Below are 13,686 nucleotides of genomic sequence, written 5' to 3' on the forward strand. Positions count from 1 at the left end.
ACTCTGAGGTTCTACCTCACACCCCAGATCATCAAAGTTGACAAAAAAAAGAAAAATTACAATTGCTGAAGGAGCTACAGGAAAATGAGCATATTAATGAAGTACTGGTAGAGCTATGGGTTCTAAAAAACAATTTGAAGCTATAATTATAATGAGCATTATTTCTGTCCCAATAATACCACTATTAGACCTCTACTTCAGAAATCAAAAAGAAGAAAAACGCCCAAGTGTTCAAAATATTTACAGTAGCAATTTTTGTTATGGCAAAAAACTAGAATTAACAAAGTGCACATCAATAGTCAAATGGTTGAATAAATTATAGTATATGAAAACTGTAACTGTGCCATAAGAAATAACAAAAGAGATAGTTTCAAACAAATCTGGGAAGACTTATCTGAAGTGAAGTGAGAAGAACCAGGAGAATGGTTTGTAGAACAACACCAACAATACTAAAAGACAAACAACTTTGAAAGGCTTAAGAATTCTGAACAATGCAATGACCAACCAAAGAACTGACATTCTTGGTGCTTCACTGACATGAAGCATACTATCCACTTCCTGACAGAAAGGTGATGCACTGAAGGTACAGAAAAAGAGAAATGTGGGAGTCTGTACTGCTTGACTATGCATATTTTTATAAGGGATTTGTTTATGGTTTTTTGTTTGTTTTTGTTTTGTTTTGTTTTCAAGGGGAGAAGAACTGGAAGGAGAGAAAAGATTAGGGTTCAAGTTGCAGGAAAAAAAAAAGAGATTCATTCCTGTATTTTTTAAATGCACAGAAGAGGGGCAGCTAGGTGGCGAAGTGGATAGAGCACTGGCCCTGAAGTCAGGAGGACATGAGTTCAAATCCAGCCTCAGCCCAAACACTTGATACTTACTAGCTGTGTGACCCTGGGCAAGTCACTTAACCCCAATTGCCTAAAAATTAAAAAATAAATAAATAAATAAATTTAAATGCACAGAAGAGAACATAAAGGAGGTAAGAAAGAATCACAGATTAGCTGAACAGCTTTCAAAATTACATGTTGAATTGACTGTATATTTAAAAAGAAAAGCAAGCTGTACATAAAAGTGATCCGCTGTATCATGCAGAATCTTTTTTGTTCTAGTATGCATGTTGAAATATTCATTTTATTTAAATTTAGAATAAAAAATATTTTAAAGAACACATTATACTAAGGGGGTGGGGGAGAAGCAACAACAATGGGAAGAGACATTTAAACAGGAACTAAAGTACTACCTGTTAAAAATGGACAGGAGCTAGTGATGACCTTTTTGGCCATATGTATGACAACTACACCTAAATATCTAAATTCTCAGATACAATCAATTTGCTTTCTTCAATTATGCATTTACGAAATAACTATTATGTGTAAGGCTTATGCTGGGCACTGAAGATATAAAGATGAAAAACAACCCAGTCTCTGCTCCTCAATAAGATTACATAGCTATATATCCACTAGCAGTAACAGAACACCTACCCAAACAAGTATGATACTATGCTAAGGATAATAGGATGTAAAGATGGAATAGGTAGCAAAAATTATTTTGTCCAATCCCCTAATTTTACATAAGGAAACTGAAATCATAAAATCAAATCAAATGACTTGTCCAGTCATTACCAGTTACTAGACAGGTAATAATAGAACTAGAACTCAAACCTAGATTTTCTGACCTTCTAACTTAGTCCAGTGCTGGGAATGGAGGTAACACAAAAACAAAAGGTATACATATTTTTTTCTTAAATTAAAAAAAATTAAGATGTATTGTTTGTACAAGAGGAGAATGTTTTGAGGTTGGGTTTGTTTGTTCGTTTGTTTGTTTTGAGAAAATTTGGAGTGTACTCTGTAAGAGTAAGATTTTTCTACTCTACACATGACCTTCTCCTTAGGAAACCCCTCAATTTTATCTTCCTAACATCTAAGATGTACTCAGTAGAAAATACCCTCCAGAATAATTTGTATTATACCTCTTCTTTCACAGGTATAAGTTTTGGACCCAGTCCAGATAACAGAGACAGCTAAGGTGGTGTACTAGATATCATGCTAGACTGGGAGACAGAAAGACCTGAGTCACATTCTTGTTTCAGATACTACATGACTCTAGACAAGTCACTTAACCTTTCCCTTCCTCAGTTTTTCTATCTGAAAAATGGGGTATTGCTGTGACATTCAAATAAGATAACACATGTAAAGCATTTTGAAAATCTTAATGTAGTATATAAAAGTTGTTGTTGTTGTTATCATCTCTTTGATGTTCTTTCTCTCCATTACCCACTCAACCATAAGTATTCCATCTAACCTCCAGTTCCCAAGCTGAAATCAGCACACAAACACCTGGAAGCAAGCTGCTATGATTGACTACAGAAGAACCTTTGCTCCCACAGTGCATCTGGCTCTGCCTTTCCACCAAATCAAATGCCAATTTACTGCCGTCTGATGTACAGTCCATCAGGCCCCACTTCACACAGGCAGAAATCCAAGGAAATAATGGCATACCTCACAAGTGGGCAAGTAATTGCTAAACAAGCGTGGAACAAGAGAGGGTCAGTTGTGATCTCTGCACATGTGGCAGCTCTTCAGAGCCCAACCCTCAAGTAGTAACAGAGGGCTGGTGTTACAGTACAAGTATGCAGTGGTAACCTAGCCAACAAACAGCCAGGAGTGCTTGTCCATCTAAATCTTTGGGATCCCCAAGGAATAGAGAGCAGGAAACAAAAGCCCCACAACTGGTGCCACAAAATCTCCTCCCCACCTCCCTGGAGCATTGCATAGCACCAAAAGTAGTCATTCCTTTCTCTCTGCTCTTATTTAATAAGGTGACCTAAGCCCAGATCATCCTTCCCGATTTGTGATCTAACTCTAGTTCTACTTTCTGGTTATCAAGACTGTATATAGAAGATAAAGGGTAAAATCCAGAGAATGTAGTCCTCTTTCTCATAAAGACATCAAAAGTCATTCCAGAAATTAAGGAGAACTGGGTGAGCAACTATGTGCCAAGAGGAGGTCACAGGGTGGTGGATATGGAACCAAGACATCCTTATCATTCACTGTCTCTCCCAGCACTTCATTCCCAACCCCAATTTCACATGGAATTTGCAACAGTTGGTTTCTTCTGAGACCCTCTTGGCACATCCCTCCCAGGCTTAAGTGGGTGGAACAGGAGAAAGGGATCCTCCGCCTGCCTGGCCTTTTTGTCAAAAACAAAGCAGCAGCTGGCTTTCCCCCCTCCTTATTCATTTGACTGCTGCCATTCCAAGTTTGGCACACTCCCAAAGAGAGAAGTTTCAGGTGCCAAAGAGGGCACTGAAAATGCCAAAAGGAGGCAGTCACTTCTGTGCCTTCCACAAATGGCACTGTCATATACTCCCTTGCCTTTGCTTCTGGGGACCAAATTAGTCAGTAGTCCTTCAAACAGAAAAATCACCTCACGTTAAACTTTTAGATATCTATGGATCTGGTATCTAAAGATATATAGGTGTTGGAGAAAAATGAGAAACAACTAGGTCCAGGAGAAAACAAATTGCTCTGTGCTCCCTCTTGTCAGGAGAGCTTTCATTTGGCACTCTCAAGGAAAAACACATGGCAAAAAAGCCTTTCTCCTTAGAAACTGTCAAACCAAGAAAAATCAATGAATCATCTGAGAGGAAAGGCCAATGGAAAGTGACAAAGTCATCAAATGCAAATCTCTGGAAGCTATGTAGCAAATAAAAGTTTTCCTGGAGGTAAATCATTCTACTCTCACTTTTTCTAAAATTGTTGAGTTTCTCCCATTGCTGCTAAGAATCCTGGGAGAAAGAACCACTCCTTGCCTCAGACTTTAGTCACATCCTCAAACACTACAAAATAATTTCAAAAAATTTTTTTTAATAAGAAAGCTTTAAAGTTTTAAAATAAGAAGCAAGAGTGATTGATTGAGTTTGTCTTTCCTCATACCTCTCAATACTCAAATACTCAACACTCAAGGAGCTCTCTTAATTTTTATATTACTTAGTTTTCCATTATTTATGCTGTTAGAACAGCTCATCTTCTACTGAAAAAGCTACCTCCTCTCTTAATATCTCTCTCCTCTGGTTCATAATGGCATAGCAAATGTTGTACTAGCCCGTTTTATACCTGCACTGATCAAAAGTGAAAACATCTATACGATTCCTATTTAGGGTGAGGGCAATACCACTTGTCAACCTGCATTTATTAAATGCCTACTTTGTGCCAGGCACCATATTAAGCATTGAAGATACAAAGAAAGGTAAAAGAAAGTCCCTTCTCTGAAGAAGCTTACAGTCTAATGGGGGAGACAACGTGCAAACAGCTATGTGCAAACAAGATACACACACACACACATATATATATATATATACATACATATATGATAAAAATCAACAGTGGAAGAATTAGTATTAAGAGAGAACATAGGGGCAGCTAGGTGGCGTAGTGGATAGAGCACCAGCCCTGAAGTCAGGAGGACCTGAGTTCAAATCTGGCCTCAGACCAAACACTTTACACATACTAGCTGTGTGACCCTGGGCAAGTCACTTAACCCCAACTGCCTTAAAAAAAAAAAAAAGAGAGAGAGAGAGAGAGAGAGAGAGAGAGAAAACATGAAAGGCTTCTTGCAGAAGGTGGGATTTTGAGACTTGAAGGAAGCCAGAAGGCAGAAATGAAAAGGTAGAGAGTTCCAAGCACAGGAAACAGCCAATGAAAATGCTCATCAAAGAGTTCAAAGAACAGCAAGAAGGCCAATGTTACTAGATTACTGAGTATGTAGCAGGGGAGGTAGGGAGAGTGTAAAGTGTAACACTGGAAAGGTAGAAAGGGGTCAGGTTATGGAGGACTTTATAAGCCAAAAAGAGGATTTTGTATTTGATCCTAGAGGCAATGGGGAGCCATTAGAAATGCCTGAATGGGGGGGTGGGGGGAGGGATGACAGTCAGATTTGCACTTTAGGAAGATTAATTTGATAGCTCAGTGGAGGACTGACTGGAGTAGGGAGAGACTTGAGGCAGGGAGACCAAGAGAAAAGCTATTTCAAGAGTCCAGGCATGAGGTGATGAAAGCTTTTCCAGGTTGGTGGTAGTAGGAGTGTCAGAGAAGAACAAAATATATGAGAGATGTTACAAAGGTAGAAACAATAGGACTTGACAACTGATTGGATATGGGGTGTGAGGAAGAGTAAGAAGTTGAGGATAACACCTAGGTTGTGAGCCCAGTGACCTGAAGGAGAGGGGTACCCTTCCACAGTAATAAAGAAGGAAGAGGAGAGGTTTGGGGAGGAAGATAAGTTCAGTTTTTAGTTGTCTATGAGACATCCAGTTTAAGACGGCCAATAGGCAGTTGAAGACTGGTGATCAAGGGAAAGGTTAGAGCTGGACCAATAAAACTGAGAATCATCTTCACAGGATGATAGTTGAATCCACAGGAGCTAATGAGATCACCAAGTGAAATAGTGAGGGTCCAGGAGGGATATGTTAGTCCAGGTATGACTTGAATTAAGATCCACCAAAGAAATCTTAGAGGAAATGGTCAGACAGGTAGGAAGAGAACAGTTTCATTAAAACCTAGAGAGAAGAGAGAAAATCAAGGAAAAGATGATGACTAACAACATCAAAGGTTGCAAAGAGGTGAAGAGAAAAGGCCATTAGACTTGACAATTAAGATATCATTGATAACTATGGAAAGAGTATTTTCAATTAAATTATGACACCAGAAGCCAGATTGCAGAGAAATAAGGAGAGAGTGAGAAGAAAGGAAGTAGAGCAATTATATATAGCCTTCTTGAGGAATTTAGCCACAAAAGGGAGGGGAGATAAAGGACAATAGCTAGTGAGAACAGATGGATCAAATGAAGATTTCTTTTGAGGATGGTGGACACATGTTTGTAGACAACAGGGAAACAGTCAGTAAACAAGGAGTAATTGAAGATTAATGAGAGAGTAGGAATGACAGAGGAGGCAATTTACTGGAGAAAAAGTGGGATGGAATGAGGTCACTTGTGTATGTAGAAATGGTTTGTCTTGACAAGAAGGGCCACCTTTTCATGCGAGACAAGGGTGAAGGAGGAGAAAGTGGGAGAAGGCATTTTAGTGATGTGAGAGGAGGAGGAGGAGGAGGAGAAGAGAGGTAGCTCTCCGTGAATGGCTTCAGTTTTTTGAGTGAAATAAATAAGAGGCAAGGTTTTCACCTGAGATGGTAGAGGCAGGGGAGCCATGAAAGGTTTGAAGAAGGATGAAAACATTTGGAAAATAGCTATAAGCAGCTGGTTAATGGGATAATGAGTCAGTTAGGGAGGTATAAAGTATTGGCTTGCACTGGTGAGGGCCTGATTGAGATTATATAACATGAACTTATAGTGGACTCGATCCGCACAGATTTGCAACTTTTCCAACTTCTTTCAGCAACAAGTGAGTAAAATCGAAGGCAGCAGATGATGGGTGTGATCCCAGGCTGAAGCATGACAGGCCAAGATCTTCACTGGGACAAGGGAGTAAGAAATTCAAGAGAAGGGAGTGTAAAATGGAACTGGTTCACCAAGAAGTCAAGATGGGGAAGGGAAGAGAGGGCTGCCAGAGGAGGGACAATGGCCTGTGAAAGAACTGAGGAGTGGAGGTATTGAAGAGCATGATCAGGGTTAACAAAAATGTTTTAAGGCTTTGTGGAAGAGTGGGAAGTAGAACGACAACAGACTGTGATTAGACAAAGGAATTTCAGGGGGCAGAGAGGTGGCGCAGCGGATAGAGCACCAGCCCTGAGTTCAAATTCAGCCTCAGACACCTAACACTTACTAGCTGTGTGACCCTGGGCAAGTCACTTAACCCCAATTGCCTAAAAAATTAAAAAAAACAAAAAGAAAAATAGATAAAGGAATTTCAGAGTTCATAAACATAGAAGTGGTACATTTGTAGGTGATCACAAGATCAAAGGTATGACCATTTCTATGTGCAGATGCAGTGGGATGGAAGAGTAGATCTTGCAAGATGGTCTACTTCTACGCCATTCAAATAAATACACAAAGTCTCTTGACAATGACCATTGAAATCTCTTTTTTTCAATTCTGTGCCTCCCAGGAGGAACAAAACAAACATCAGATAGGATGTATACTCCCAATAGTTTCATTTCAACCCTGAAGCTCGAATCTAAGAGGCTTAGGCCAGGTGCTAAATTATATAAATTATATAATCCTCCCCAACCTGATTTTCAGATTCTATTTAAACACATTCTACTAACCTCTAGAGGTTAGATAGACTTAAACCTCCTGGTTCTGCATCCACAAACTCAGAATTGACACTGACACACAGGTGTGTTTGCCCAGGATAAATCATATTTAAATAAACTACTGACACATATATGTTCTCGAGGCACCTGTTTTTCCCTCCTGCACTAAAATACAGAGTCCTGCTATGCAGGTGAGTTGGGTAAGAAAATTGCTTATTTCCTCAAATTATTCTGCACACCATCAAATGGCTTTGGGAAAAACTGAGTTCTGGTCAGAGCTGTTATGCTTGGAAAAGTCAAAACAAATAATCTGCATAAATAAGAGGAGGAAGCAGATCTCTGTCATTCGTAGACTATTTTCTATGAAGTGATGTCCAGGGAAAAAGGGTCTCACTCCCTGAAAGGTGGGTCTGAATGCATTTTGGGGTGACTCTGGACTGTATCTCTGAAGTGGGAAGAACCCTAGGAATCAGAGTGACCCAGGCAAACCTCTTGAAAAGTGAATACACTCAAGCATTAGATTAGTTCCAGGACTGAAAAAGGGATTTGACCAGGGACCTAAACAATAATTTTATTCAGAAGCAGGCACAAGATCCACAATAGGCCTTCAAACCACCCTAGTCTCCCATAAATCATCTGGGGTAACAGGAGAACAGGTGACCCTAGGTCATATTACATTCCTGGAGCTAAGCCAACACCAAGGAAGGGGGAGAAGGGTGAAAGAGAAAGAAAAAACAGCCATGCAATTCCCCTTCTATGGGTCTTCCCTCCTAGATATTGCTTTGAAGGGCCAGAATACCCTATTCTCAACTGCAATTTATACCCGGTTATACTCCAAAAGTACCATCATGGAGGCTCTTGCCTTAGCCCTCGGCCTACAGACTTATATACATTGGCACCGATGACAACCAGGAGGCACATAGAGTATCATGCTTCCCATTTTGTTCTTCTAGGACCTATTCTTTAGACTAGAAAACATCTGAGCTTCTAACTCCAAAAGGAGACTGACTGGCTCACTAAAAAAAAGAATCCCTGTTTAGTGATCTAGGCCAAAGGTCAGTGAAAGAGTTCTACCAGAGGGCAGAATCAAAGTATCAAGAACCAAATACTAGCAGGTATATTGAACATATTCAAATACCAAATATCACAGCTTCCCTCCCCATGCCCATGGATTCTGAGCCCTACACAGATTCAGAAAGCCTGGGAATTTAAAAAAATAATAATAATCAAAGACCACAGATCATATAGAATAGCAGTTTTCCTTCTAGTCTGGCTACATGTACTAGACAGGTCTGAAACCCAGGAAAGCATTAGGCATCCTACTTTCTCCAAACCACAGATTCTATGCATGGCATCGATGTGACAGGGGGCAACTCCAACAAGAGGAGCTCAAAAGGACACAATAGGCCACCTAGTGGGATGAGAATAACTTCTTGAAATTTGTGCCCATGACTGGACTTAAGGGGAAGGAGGCTGGAAGCAGTGACCCTTCTCCTTCCCAAGCCCCACCCCAGTTAGGGCACCCTAGCACTGCAGGCACAACAGAGTTAACGGTCCACCCGCCCTGAGGAGCCCAAAGGTACTTCACTGCAACATGCCTAACATTTACATTGCCTCTCTCTGCTCATTAAACAGGTTTTGGTTAAATAATGAACAAACTGTATTACAGACTCCGATGAGAATTCCAAAATTATAAATCAACTGGGAAAGCCCAAAGGGCCAGGCAGACAGGGAGGGGGGGAGAAGGATAATATTGACTAATATAAAGGGCGCAGCTTGACAGTGGATATTCCTGCCACACCTGATCAAACATACTCTGTGGGGGGAGGGGAAGGAGAGCAGAAGAGGGGAGACAGGACAAGACGGCATGAAATTTGCATCCGGAAAAGATTAAAACAGATTCTTTGGGGATGGAGAAAATACATAATATATATTACTATAAATGCAAAACTGTACTAAAAGCTAACTCAAATGTCAAAGATTACAGCTTGAATAAATTTAAATATAAAAGCCATGTGCTTCCTTGTGTTAATGAGAGAGACATAAAAAGACAAACTGGGCCAAGAGGCTAAGCTGAGCCTCATGCTGCCTGAAACAGGCAATGGGTTCAGACCACAGTGGGAAAATCCAGCCAGAGGTTACCCACTATGGCCCTAGGTTCTGCAGACAAACATCATGAATTCATTCCAGCTCCTGGCCCACAACATTAATTTCTTCAGGACAACTATCTGACAAGGCTAATGGGAAGATAATGTGGATGAAGAGAGACTTTTAAGACTTTTCATGAATAAGAACTCAGCCAGGCCCTTTGCTTGTGCCTGAATCAAGGCACCATCTAGGCCAGCAGTACTCAGATAGGGTTCCCAGATCATATATGGCTTCTTTCATGTTAAACCTTCAGTAGTCAAAACCTTCTAACTTCTGTATTATGATATCCTAATTTATTAGACTCTGCAAGTTATACAATAACCAAACAGTTCTTTTCATTAATAGTGATTGCTAAAGTGGTTTCAAAGTTAGAGAACTGTGGTGATCACCAAGCTATACTTTAACAATCAGTTCTTCCCCTTCCATAAGACTGGGGAAGCTAAAGATGCCAACGTATCCCAAACTCTCTCCCATTCAACTACTCTGGACATTTATAAGAAGGAAAAAAAAAAGCAGTAACTTGCTTCGGTTTATTGATAATATAGGATGACTTAGATTCTTATGATAAATGTCTTACTCTCTTGCTCAACTTCAGGAAGCAAGAAAACAAGTGTTTATAGCCCAGAACCCGATCCAGACATTCAGGGATTTTGTACTGAAGGCTGAAGTACAGGTTAGCTTAGTGTGCTGAACTTTGGAATGAAAGTACGAGAATTGTCCTTATTGCCCCAAACTAAGCAGAACACTTTTCCTGGATGTGTAAAAAGTCTTGAGTCCCTTTAATTGCCTTTCTCCAAGTTCAGAGCTCTCTCCCAGACCCTTTTATTAGCAAGCTTCCAGGAAGGCAACCCTCCTGACACTGCCAGTCAGAAAAAAATCTGTTTGATTCAGCGGAAGAAACAAAAAATTTGTCATGGCTTGAAGAATCCAAGACCACAGGGGCAGCTGACCCATAAACCTGCTTCTGTGAGCCAGCAGTGTGTGGGGTCACCAATAGAACCAATTCTACTTTCTAAAAGACCACATAAATGAACTATTTTGGCTGCAATCTATCATTCATTCAAGCAGGTACGGTATTCTAGAAATCCAAAACAACAAAGAAGGCTTGGCATAAATCAAAGTCAACAACTGTCGCAGCTGCTAGCCACTGGAAGATGCTGCCACCTCCTTCTCCACTGTAATAGCCTGGCAACTCCAGCAGTATTCTTATCACCATCTGACAGAGCTGGCTCCCCAAAACATTTTGGTTTTCATTAATTTCTAGTAGCAGGTAAATAGCTGTCTAATTCAAGGATGAAAAAGAAATTAGGCAGCAGACTTACAAGGGGAGCTCTTACATCATACATTAAACCACTGAGCTATACCACATAGTGTGTATGGTCCATGACCTGAAGCCCAAATAAGAAAGAGAAGAAATATGAACAATATTTGGAACATATGTTGGTAATCAGCCTACAGGTAAGTAGACCAAAGTAGGGAGTATTGCTACAGGTGGACAAGATTCTCAGAACACCAAAAAAATAAACAAGATTGGTTACCTAGCTGGATCATTCTGCTGCTACAGAATACTCCATCCAGGTATATACAAGCTTGGTCCCACTCATGCAGACGTAGTCTTTGTTCATGGCACATTCATGTTAATTCTAAGAATGAAATTTGTTCTTTTTTCCTAGGATTATGCACATAAGTCAACTCCAACTTTCTAAAACAGCTGGATCACATATGGCCCTATCTATTAGACAGAAGCACAATATAGTTTATGCATTGGCATTACAAATTAATTATTCTCAGGACTGTCTTTACTTGATCCTTTTTGGCTAAAATATTCCAGTAACTGTAGGTCCAAAGGAACTTCCTTTGGAAAAAACGCTAAGACAGAGCTGCCTTCAGATAGCTTCTGTCCATCTACAACTCCTTATCAGCTGGTAAAGAAGTACAGATCAGAACCCTTCTCCTTTAGACTACAGGCAGGATTGGGTATGTCAGGTGTCTGTACTTGGGCTAAATGGACAAAAATAACATATTCTAGTGAAAAGAGAATTTCAAAAGGAGTCAGAAGACTTGAGTTTTAGTCCTACTTCTGTCATTCACTGGCTATGTAACCTTGGGAAAGTCACTGAAACGTAGCTTCCGTTTCTTCATCTGTGAAACAGGGATAATATTTGCCCCAATGACAGAATTTAAGAGTTGGAAGGGATCTCAGATCTGACCAAGAATACCGTTTTTCCCCAAACAAACTATTTTAACAGCTAAAAAGTATAACATACATAAGTGCAGAAGTATAAATAAGACTGTAATAAACTTATATAAACATGTTCCACAGAATCATCCAACCCTAAAGTTGGAAAGGACCTCAGAAGCTATTTTGTACAACTCTCTTGCATGAAGCCCTTCTATATGATCCACAACACTTGTTCATCTAGCCTTCAGTTGAACACCTACTGGGACAAGAATGGATAACTTCAAAAGGCAGCCCATCCAATTGTTAATCAGCTCCAATTGCTAAAAAGGTCTCTTTTTTATTTAAAAGTCTAATTTCTCTTCTGTGTGACCAACCTTCGAATATTTGAAGATCGTATTGCAAATTCCCCTCCAAATCTCTCTTTTCCAGGCTAAACAATTCTAGTTCCTTCTATCAGTCTTCACATGGTTCCTCCTGGTCTCCAGGTCATTTATCATACTGAACAATCTCTTCTGGATGCTTTCCAGCTAATCAATATTCTTCCTAAGATAAAGTATCTGAACTGCACATGGTCTGGTCAGGGCAGAGCATATCAGAATTATTACTTCCTTCAGCCTGGATATTATGCCCTTCTCATTGCAGCCTAAAAGAACTTTAGCTTTTACTGGCCACCCTGAATGACTCAGGATCACAGATCGAGAGTTCAAAGGGGCCTTAGGGGTCCTTTAGTCCAACCTCCTCATTACAGATGAGGAAACTGAAGCCCAGAGATGCTAAATGATTTGCTATGGGGATATGGTTAGTGAGTGGCAGAACCAGGATCAACTTTGGGTCCTGTGACTTTATGCTCAGAGATCTTTCTCTTGTAGAGTTCCTTCCCTTAAATCTCCTCAAGATCACATTCATGATTCATGCTGAGTTTGCAAAACACTTAAAACCCAGATCTTTTTCACATCCTATACTTGGATAAAAATAATTAACTTCACAAGCATAGAACTTTACATTTATCTTTGTTAAATTTCATCTTATTCAATCAGGCTCACAATTCTAGCCCACCCTGATGTTTTTGAATCCTGAGTCCATAATCCAACATGTTAGTTAGTCCTCTCATTTTTTCATTATCTGAAAATTAAATAAGCCTTCATCCAAATTACTGGTAAAAACACTGAGCAGCATAGTCATAGACCAATGAAACTGCATTACAAATAGTTAAGACTTTACCTTCAATAAGACTTGACAGTAGTTTCTCTAGGGCAGGGGTTCTTAACCTTTTTGTGTGTGTCTATTTTTGTGCCCCTTTGGCAGGCTGATAAAGCCCATGGACCCTTTCTCAGAATCATGTCTTCAAATTTATAAAACAAAACACAGGATTTCAAAGGAAACCAACTATATTGAAATACAATTATCAAAATATTTTTTTTTAAAAAGTTCAAAGAACCTCAATTTTAAAAAATCCTGCTCTAGGAGGAAAAAAAATGGCAGAGTTTCCAAGCAAAGATGCATACTGCATAGGTGTCCATCCAATGCCTATCTGTGTTTGTATCAAACAATAAGTACCCAACTTCTAATGGCAACTTATGGTCTTTGATGCATGCTAACATGTAGATGGGAGAAACATGTGTGTGTGTGTGTGTGTGTGTGTGTGTGTGTGCGTGTGTGTGTTGTTTTTTAAACAGTACAAGTAAATATATCAAAGCAGGGAAAAGAATGGAATGAATGAACAATCAATGTTCATTAGGAGTGTGGTACTATAATCAATGCTTTAGAAGAGACACTAGACATTAGGAAGTAAATCATATACACCAAAATGCACATATGAATTTTCTGTCTCAGGTTAGTAGCTCTCTTTACATAATGGGAAGCTTACCTGTTATATTATTTAATACCTCCTTTAGATGACTGAAACTATGCAGCAAGGGATCTCGTTCTTCATCCTGTAGAGCACATGGAAACAGAAGTCATTATTGGGCCAAAAGGGAATTATGATGAAAAATGCATCAAGAAGGATAAGAACTAGATCTCTTTTTCTGATACCAACTACAATTCCTAGTTGGAAGTTTGCTTCTTTTCATAAAAGGGAGGTTAGTCACCTTTTACACCACCTCACTTGTCCTGAATAAAGAGATAGCCAACAGATGTGTGACA

General features: G+C 39.7%; 1 protein-coding gene across 6 annotated transcripts in view; it reads right to left on the minus strand.

Moving 5' to 3' along the window:
* The window catches only part of GBF1 (golgi brefeldin A resistant guanine nucleotide exchange factor 1), a 127,732-nt gene that overhangs the window by 84,324 nt on the left and 29,722 nt on the right, over positions 1-13,686 (minus strand). For all 6 annotated transcript variants that reach the window (XM_027852161.1, XM_027852160.1, XM_027852159.1 and 3 more), the window contains exon 3: positions 13,409-13,475. In XM_027852161.1, the coding sequence (XP_027707962.1) occupies positions 13,409-13,475 (67 nt within the window). The remainder of the gene's footprint in view (positions 1-13,408; positions 13,476-13,686) is intronic.

Source organism: Vombatus ursinus, unplaced genomic scaffold, assembly GCF_900497805.2.
Source record: "Vombatus ursinus unplaced genomic scaffold, bare-nosed wombat genome assembly UNPS02009205.1, whole genome shotgun sequence".
Classification (NCBI taxonomy): domain Eukaryota; kingdom Metazoa; phylum Chordata; class Mammalia; order Diprotodontia; family Vombatidae; genus Vombatus; species Vombatus ursinus.